The sequence below is a fragment of the Bombus impatiens genome, unplaced genomic scaffold, assembly GCF_000188095.3.
Source record: "Bombus impatiens unplaced genomic scaffold, BIMP_2.2 scf_0107, whole genome shotgun sequence".
In the NCBI taxonomy this organism is placed as follows: domain Eukaryota; kingdom Metazoa; phylum Arthropoda; class Insecta; order Hymenoptera; family Apidae; genus Bombus; species Bombus impatiens.
Genome location: NT_176526.1, coordinates 210147 through 220510, shown reverse-complemented (window position 1 = coordinate 220510; position 10364 = coordinate 210147). Strand labels below are relative to the sequence as shown.

General features: G+C 28.2%; 1 protein-coding gene across 2 annotated transcripts; it reads left to right on the top strand.

Annotated features, from left to right (window-relative positions):
* The first annotated feature begins 69 nt into the window (after positions 1-69).
* Positions 70-5978, top strand: LOC100743418 (vesicle-fusing ATPase 1). 2 transcript variants are annotated; one of them, XM_024364784.2, is made up of 10 exons: positions 121-267; positions 1265-1484; positions 1870-2094; positions 2162-2789; positions 3368-3592; positions 3685-3984; positions 4066-4356; positions 4429-4613; positions 4699-4857; positions 4944-5978. In XM_024364784.2, exons 2-10 carry the CDS (start codon positions 1474-1476, stop codon positions 5059-5061), a joined length of 2142 nt encoding a protein of 713 aa, XP_024220552.1. In that variant the 5' UTR covers positions 121-267; positions 1265-1473; the 3' UTR covers positions 5062-5978. The 2 variants fall into 2 exon arrangements, with proteins under 2 accessions (XP_012236186.1, XP_024220552.1); XM_012380763.3 differs by lacking the exon at positions 1265-1484 and having other exon boundaries at positions 70-267.
* The last annotated feature ends 4386 nt before the right edge of the window (positions 5979-10364 follow it).

Genomic DNA, 10364 nt, shown 5'->3' with positions numbered 1-10364 from the left:
TACTCTCTGCGCGCGCTTCTCGGAGTTCCGTAACAGCGCCGTAATGCGGAATCCTCCACCACTAAAAGTCCGATCAGTTGTCAGTCTGGTGTCTTGCGTATGAGTCTGTAAAGTGACATACTATATTTTCAATAAGTGCGATTCCTTTTCTCAATAGTAAAATTTACTTTTTTCATAGAGAATGAAGGCAATAAGGTGTCCTACTGATGAACTTAGCATTACAAATTGTGCTATAATCAATCCAGATGATTTCCCAGATGATGTCAGGTAAAGATATCATCCCATGATTAATTCATTGATTTTGTAGCTATAACAACCAGTGTAGATGATATGGTTTTTTGATCGATCCTACTAATTCGGTAAAATCGAATTGGTCAAAAAACCGTATCGTCTGATGTGACTGTTATAAGTACCAAATCAATGAATTGGCCCAATTACCGAGTTGGTAACGATCGAAAGCAGTGTTCACACGGTTCTGTACCTTCACCAAAAATCTAACTCTCACGCATATGCTTACTTCCTACTTTTGTTTGTTTATTTTGTTATTTGCAGTCTGACAAAATGGACGTGAATATTTTTTTATTATGAATTTTTCATGGTTTTTCAATATGTCACAAAAAAAGGATCAACGGAAGATATATTCTATTGAAAATGATATATATCAATTGGGTTCCTATCAAATTTTCATGTCTCAATTAAGAAGGGATGAAATAAAATTTTTTAATTATTTTTATACATGAATATTTGCTTTTGATGATCTGTTAAAAAGCATGGAAGAGATTTAACAAAACAGAACACAACTATGAGACTAAGCATTAGTTTCGAAGAGAAAATGATTGCATGGTTAAGACTAATTTTTAAATTGTTATCATTATATATGATCAAGCAATCAGATCTAAATCCGTAATTGAATGATTGGATTCAATGATTGGACTTACAATTAAAACAAAGGTGATATGTTATGTCGATGCAAGTTCTGATTTCTATAATTTATTCACATATGCATATATTTTCTTATTTTTCGTATTAAATTTATAACTTTGACTTGAAATCCTAAAGTTTCATTATTGTTGAATATATGTAATGATAACAAAGGACTTTTAAAAAATTAAATATAACGATTTTCTTTTTCATCTCTAGGAAAATTTATTTGCTTATCTATTAATTTTATCAAAATCTTCTTTTAACAAATTGTATATTTCTCACCATAATGCTTCTTTTAAATTTTTATCTTTATATGAATCTAATCTTTTATCCCATATAGCGGGCCTTTATTCCACCAACGATATCATAAACTCCGCATTTATTTTCGCCATTTTCAACGATTCATACGCACTCTCCTCTATGACTCTTCTATAAGTACGATAAAGAAAATGTATCGGCCGATTCGGTTTTATTGCCGAATCACTTCATACATCGACAAAACCAAATGTCGAATGCGACCGAATCGGTGATTTCATCGTATACACGGATATGAAACATACGTAAGTATATGCTTCTAGACAAAAAAACAATTGAGCCAACAAATGATTGATTCATTATAGTTTGAACAAGCTGTTGTAACAGTATAGTAGTAACTGTAGTAACAGCTATTACATATTATACTGAACCATTAATTCATTTGTTCGGGAATTGAACATGCGGCGAAAATACAGAAATGTGTGAACGCTGCTTTCGGCTTATATATATATATATATAATAATATATATATATAATATATATATAAATATATATATATTTATATATTTATATAAAATGTAAGGTTTTAAATAATAAAATCGACAAATAAGGCAATAAAAGAATAATAAAATTTATAATTTTAGTTTATTTGACAGATTATATGAAGTTTAACATAATTGTATCTTTTAGGCACATTGAAGTTACCACTGCACCAAATCATCACTTTGTATTTACTATAAAACGACATCATGAAGTACCCAGAGGAACTGTTGGATTTAGTTTACTTCAGAGAAAATGGGCCACTCTTTCCCTTAATCAGGAAATTGAAGTTCGACCATATCATTTTAATCCTACCTCCAGTACAGAATGTTTATGCACTATTGTACTAGAAGCAGACTTTTTGCAAAAAAAATCGTATGTGCATTACATGGAAAATGCAAAGAAAATAGCATATATAATAAAATTTGTAATGATATTTCAGGACTACTTTGGAACCCTACAATACTGATGAAATGGCTAAAGATTTTCTATTACAATTTTCGGGGCAGGCATTCACCGTGGGTCAACAACTGGTGTTTCAGTTCAAGGATAAAAGAATGCTTGGCCTCGTAGTTAAAAGTTTGGAAGCTGCTGATATATCTGCTATAAGTTCTGGACAAAATACAGTATCTAAAAAAACTCAAATGGGACGTTGTTTGGGCGACACTGTTATACAGTTTGAAAAGGCAGAAAATTCAAATGTAAACCTTATTGGCAAAGCAAAGGGGAATGTTATTCGCCAATCAATTATCAATCCAGATTGGGACTTTCAAAAAATGGGAATTGGTGGACTGGATAATGAATTCAGTGCTATTTTTCGAAGAGCATTCGCGTCACGAGTTTTTCCGCCAGAAATTGTTACTCAACTGGGTTGTAAGCACGTAAAAGGAATTTTACTTTATGGTCCACCAGGTACAGGTAAAACGTTAATGGCAAGGCAGATAGGAACTATGTTAAATGCTAGAGAACCCAAAATCGTTAATGGCCCTCAGATTTTGGATAAATATGTTGGAGAAAGTGAAGCTAATGTTAGACGATTATTTGCTGATGCTGAAGAAGAGGAGAAGAGGGTATGAAAATATTTTCAACCTTCATTACGTGTTTTACAAATATAAGTTATAAATATAAATTACATTGTTTAACAAATTTTAGCTTTTTCCGATTTTGCAACCTTCAGTAGGTAATTCTTGTAGACTTTCATGTACTAAATATAAATCTGCAAACCATGTTTTGCTAAAATTCGAAGTTTTTAAAAAAATCAATTATGAAAAAAATTGCACATTTTCAACTTTGGAGATGTTTCATGTCTTTTACAGTAACAACTATCGAATTGCGGTTGGGACAAAAAAATTCTTTAGGCTCACTTAAATAAAATGATGCATATTATTATTGCATTATAAACATTTAAGTGTGTTCAAATAATGATCAAAGCAAAAAAGACCCCTAAAACACCATTTTTTGCTTACATTTCCTAATTTATTTAAAAAACTAAAAGTCTAGGAGAAAGTCTAATACAGGCATATTATAGAGCAGAAATGTTCACTAAAGAAAGGATCAAGAAAAACTAGAAAACTTTGTTTGATTCCAATATGAAAGCAAAACACGCAGTGGCATTAGTGGTTACTGATAAATAAATTTTCATGTTTAGCTTGGACCAAATAGTGGATTACATATAATTATTTTCGACGAAATTGATGCTATTTGTAAATCTCGAGGGAGTGTTGCTGGAAATACAGGAGTTCATGATACTGTCGTAAATCAGTTGCTCGCAAAAATAGATGGTGTGGAGCAGTTAAATAATATTCTTGTTATTGGTATGACTAATAGACGAGATATGATTGATGAAGCTTTACTACGACCTGGTAGATTAGAGGTATTTTTCTTAATAATATTAAATATTCTTTAGAGATAATGTTTGGAAAACCATTACTATTACTTAATTAAATAAAATTTGTATACATGCAGGTACAAATGGAAATCAGCTTGCCTGATGAACATGGAAGATTCCAAATACTTAATATTCACACATCTAGAATGAAAGATTATAAGAAGATATCACCAGATGTTGATTTAAGAGAACTAGCCACATTAACTAAAAATTTCAGTGGTGCAGAATTAGAAGGTCTAGTTAGAGCTGCACAAAGTACTGCTATGAATAGATTAATTAAAGCTTCTAGTAAGGTAGAAGTAGATCCTGCTGCAATGGAGAAACTTATGGTTTCCAGAACTGATTTTCTTCATGCTTTGGAACATGATGTTAAACCTGTAAGTAATTTAAAAGAAATTCGAGTGTGATTAACAAAGAACTACAATGATTTGTTTTAATGACTTTACTTTATGTTACAGGCATTTGGCACAAGTGCAGAAAAATTAGATCATCTTCTTATACGTGGTATTATTAACTGGGGTAAACCAGTGGCAGAGATTTTATCTGATGGCAATTTATATATTCAAGAGGCACGTTCTGCCGAAGGTTCTGGTCTTGTGTCAGTTTTGTTAGAAGGACCTCCAAATAGTGGAAAAACAGCACTTGCTGCACAAATAGCTAAAAATTCCGATTTTCCGTTTGTCAAAGTATGTACACCAGAAGATATGGTTGGTTTTACAGAATCTGCAAAATGTCTTTTAATTCGAAAGGTAAATATGAACTGAATATTTTCTAATTATAATATAATAAATAATATAAAATATATATTTTTTTGTGTTTAGATATTTGACGATGCTTATCGTTCACAACTCAGTTGTATCCTAGTTGATAATATTGAGCGTTTATTAGATTATGGTTCTATTGGTCCACGATATTCTAACTTGACTTTACAAGCGCTGTTAGTTTTACTGAAGAAACAGCCACCGCGTGGTCGTAAATTATTAGTACTTTGTACTACAAGCCGCAGGTAAAATACTTAACGTTAATGTAACAATACTCCAAAATAATAGTTACATATATTTTTATTAATATAATTACCATATCTTCTCTAGACAAGTTTTAGAGGACATGGAAATGTTATCAGCATTTAGTACAACTCTACATGTACCTAATTTATCAACTCCTGACCATCTCTTAAGCGTTTTAGAAGAAATGGATCTATTTAATAAAAAAGAAATTGTACATTTACATGCCAAACTTCAAGGAAAACGGTATGTCTATTTTGAACAATTTAACAATATTAATTTTTATTTAAATGTGTGAATATTGAAAGCACGATTTGTATATTTTCTTTCAGAGTATTTATTGGTATAAAGAAGTTGCTATGCTTAATAGACATGGCACGTCAAGTGGAACCAAAATATAGAGTTCCAAAATTCTTATCAAAATTAGAAGAAGAAGGTGGATTGGAGTAATAAGTATCTAAAGCTGTAATTATTTGTGTAGAAATGAATTAGATGTGATTTACGGAATAATATATAATATGTATGTAACAAAGAAATTTGCATTTATATACATACGAAATCTATATTACTTGAAAAAATCGAGTATAATTACGTGAGGTATATATGTATATGTCTTAGAAATACTTACGTAAAGCATTTTAATTGTTTATAAATATGCAAGTACCTTCTACTATACTTTTAGTAGAAATTGTATTTTCTATTATTTTTTTAAACGATTCTGCCAAACATACAGTATTCATAATTTTAGAATTATATAATTTTTATGTACCTCTGTGATAATAATTTGTTTTAAAGCAATTTCACTAATTTAAAAAAATGTAAAATATAAAATGTAAAAAGACAAAGATATAATAGTTAAAAGAATGCAATTTTTTGTTAGATGGTAATAATACTAAATGTTCACAATACATTATTATATAAATTTTTAATTATTGATCTTTTGTGTGAACTTTGAAAGTTTATGCTACATTAGTTATATATGAAACTATATGTCATATATATGTAGAAATGAAATTTACACATATCTTTACAAAAGATAAACAAAAATGCTTCCCTTAGTTTTAATGTTATCATATTTTACCATAAAATGAGTTTATTCCATATTAGTGCTACGTTTTTTAAACAATTTTTATAATAAGAAGTGTAATTGTTTATTAGCAACGTTTATTACATGTATTATAAACATATATTTTTATGCCTCCATTTATAGGTAATGTATGTATATCCATACAATAATCTAATGTGTACTTATCACTACATCACAGTTTGCTGTAGTTCTAGTTGTAAATGTATGCATATGTTTTAGTATTGATATTTAGTAGCACCTACAGATTAATGCCTCTTTCAGGTGAATAAAACCATTCCAAGAAATATTTATATGCAAATATTTACTTTGCTTACAATTGATAAAAAATATATGAAAAATAGATGGATATGTATTTCCTATGAATTAAACATAAATGAAAATTAGTTTTATTTTAGAGAAATTAGTAAATCTGAAATTACCCTGCATATGATACATAAATCATTTATTTTGTGTAAATTATTTAAATAATTAATTCTATGGCAATTTATCCGTATAGTAAAAATGTATTATTGATAATTTCATCTGATTATAATAATTTCAATAATTTGATATACGTACATATAATTAAACTGTCTACAAGAAAATCTGTATATTAACATCAAATGTATTATTATGCCTGATAAATATCTAATTTGAATCATATTTGTGTTAACATATTGCAATAATAGTATGTATAAATTTATGACATATGTAATATATGTAAAAGTTAAATAAAATCTAGTAGAATACAGTGATGAAAAATGTTATTAATGTCATCATCTCTTACAATTTACAATAATAATGTTGCTCGCTTGACATTACTCTTATTTTATTTCCACAGTTTTTATATAAATATGGTTATATTACAATTAAAAGTTACAAAGTAATTAAGTTGATATATATAATCGTGTGCAATAATTTTTAAGTTTTGTACTAATTGAATCTTAAATATGTGTACATATGTAAGTACATATCAGTGATGTTATCTGTAATAATTTTTCATGCGGGCTTTTAGAAGTTCTGTGACAGGCTCGTTATGAGGCTACTGAGGAAATAAAAATTAAAATATATCATAATGATGGCATCTCTCATCATCAAATATTTTAAATTTGGAGATAAATTAAACTAAACTAAACTAAATTCAAAGTTTAATGTATTAATAAAAAGAATATTAATAAAACGTTAATATTAATATTAATTTTTAATATTAATAAAAAAATGTTCAATGTATTATGCCATATTGCACGATCATATTATTTAGAAAATTTATATTATATGAATTCTTAATTTTTTAAGAATTAATTGCATAAAGAATATTCGCATGTGTATTCGCATGTATTTCCAAATGTGTATTTTTCTAGATGAAAGAATTTCATTTTTATTGGGTTGGCAACTAAGTGATTGCGTATTTTAAATAAAAAGGAAAATTCAAAATTTTTGCTTAAAAATATAACTTTATTCAATTAGGTATTGTCCTTCTTTTTCGATGACCTTTTGCCATCTTTCAGGCAGTGTCATAATTCCATGTTCATAAAATTTCTGATTTTTATCAGCAAAAAACCGAATTAAATGTGATTTTACATCATCAGCGTCATTAAAAATTTTACCATTTAAGGAGTTCTGTATGGAACGAAATAAATGGTAATCTGAAGGCGCAAGATCAGGGCTATGTGGTGGATGTGACAACACATTCCAACCTAGTTCCAATAATTTTTGGTGAGTGACCAAAGATGTGTGAGATTTTGAATTATCATGCTGGAAAACAACACCCTTATGATCTGCCAATTCTGGCCGCTTTTCTTGAAGTGCATCGCTCAGTTTGGCGAGTTGTGGAACGTACACGTTTGAATTAATCATTTGGTTTCTTGGTAAAAGTTCAAAGTACAGAATTCCTTTATAATCCCACCAAACTGAAAGCATAATCTTTTTTTGGTGAATCTCAGCTTTTGGTGTCGTCTGGGTTGTATAAACTATCCACCTTTCGTCACCAATAATCAGTCGTTTCAGAAATGAATCAATTTCGTTGCGTTTCAGAAGCGAATCGCAGATGCTAATGCGTTGCTTCAAATGAATTTCATCAAGCTGATGAGGGACCCATAAATCGATTTTCTTGACATAGCCAAGCTGTTTTATTCTTTTTTGAATGCATGTATGCGATACATTGAGCTTCTCTGCAATCTCACGCGTTGTACTATAACGATCTGAATCGAGAATGGCCATGATATGGGTCTCGTCAACTTCAACTGGACGACCAGACCGTTGAGCATTTTTCACTGAAAAATCACCAGAACGAAATTTGGCAAACCAATTTTGACACTGCCTTTCTTTCAAGGCTTCATTTCCATATAGGGCACATAACTTCTTATGTGCTTGCGATGCGTTTTTGCCTTTTCGGAAATAATACAATAAAATATGTCTGAAATGCGTGTCTTGTTCTTCCATTTTTAAATTGGGATAAAAACGAAACTAAAAAACTAATCGATACAATCCTTTATTAAATTAAAGGTGGAAGACCAAAGAATAACAAAACAATATAGGTTAGGTGCATTGAACACGTTGACAAAATAAAAGAATGTGCTAAGGCCACCTATTGATAAAATCCGCAACCACTTAGTTGCCATCAATAAATAGTATCTTCACAATTTCTTAAGTTGGCAATATCTACATGTGATCTACATTAATCTACATTATCTACATTAAATAAATTCAAAACATATATATTATAACTTATGTATTATTCTAAAAAGTTAAGCACTTTTTGTTTATTCTATGACTATAATTCTTTTTTCTTCAAAAATTCAAGTGAAAATAAGCCAAATGATTTTTAGAATCAAACTGTTTTACTATTGGTTCTTCTTGCGCGCGAAATAATCCTGCGCACTGAAATGCGTACTGGAAATGTAACGGTTGACCGTGGTTGAGTCGTTGCTCGTTGCACGATACGTATCATTCATTATTAAAACTTACTGGTAATTTAATTTACTTTCCATTTTAATTTAAAAAATTTGATATACTCTAATAATGTTCCTCTATGTACATATTATATGATATAGTATATATTTCATAATTTTCTTTATGTATTTGAACAGCGTATAGGTGTAAAGGGAATTATTAATTTATTTATATGTAATTTATAGATTCATTCATTAATTGTGTAAAGTTTAACGAAATGAACAAAAATAAAGTTTAATGAAAAGTAACAGTTTGATATTATAAACTGTACTTCTCATTTACAGAGCTGTACTATTAATGATGGATAATAAACAATATTATTATAATCAATTATATTGATGAATATATGTACATATGTTATAAGTATGTTAATAAAAATATGTATTTCTTAGGTAATTAAAGCCATCATGAACTGGTTCTGCTGTTTCAACAAATAAGGACGCATAGCATTGCATATTACAAAAGTAATTTTGTTTTATCTATTTTACTCAATATATTTTTGAATACATAATGAGTATACATGAATTTAAGATTTGAAATATTCTATTTACAAAACAAATAGTCTTTTATTAATGGAGAAATATATACATATATATTTTCGAATACTTTTTCAAAATTCTGTCAATCTGTACACTAAAACATTTAAAATTAAGAAAAGAATTCAACAAGAACTGTAGTTATAGTATACTTGGTTCAAAGCCCGTTAACGTTAACTAAAATAACATTACAAAAGATATTCAAATGCTCAGAGATCAGCAATATTTACATTGAATATTCAAGATGAACATTTTGTTCAATAAATTCAGTAGATTGAAAAAATAAGATACACGATAATTCACTCTATATTTCTTCATAACATTGATGAAAAAACTATTTAGAAAATCAGAACAGTAATTTGAGACAGATATATATTAATGTTTTTACAAATATATCTAAAATTATTTGTAAATTAAAGAACAGACTTCAAACGTACTTTTTCACAATTTATATTAATTTATTACAGATACTAAACGTAATAAATTACTTGTTAATTTAATAAAGATATGGTTCATCAACCCATTCATTAATCATAAATATTTTGTAGAATTATTTTTTTCTAATTTACGCTCATTTTTTTTATAAATATTAAAAACAGAAAATTAGATTTTCATATGTGTTGGAATGATTGAATGGGGAGAATTTATTGTTATCTATGTAAAACAGATCAAATATTTACATGCAATAAATTTATGAGAAAGGTTTCTTTATTAATTAGAATATATATTTTTATTTCTTTTTACATTATAATAAACGATACTATTATTAGTCATAAAATCTTGAATTATAAATCAACAGACGTTAATAAAATCTAATAAATACATAATTATATATTTACAGAGCTGTCCATGGAATTCTTACAAACTATATTAACACATTCATAATTGATAATTTGTGGGAAAGATCAACTACTGGGAGAGAAAGAAATCAAGTAAGACATTGGATTGTTGCATGTGAAATGGCTAATATTTTACAAAAATAATATTGTTTTATGATGGCCAAGATGTATTCAATCTATTACATCATACTCTAATTAATTCTACTTTTAATAAATCAAAAGTTTTACTAACGATTCATTTGCAATACCTAACTATTTGTTAACTATTGTTATGTTATTATTGCATTTATAACTGTCTTTTGAATTGTATTTTATATATTTGTATATTTTATGTTTTTATGCAGTTATATATTATATAAT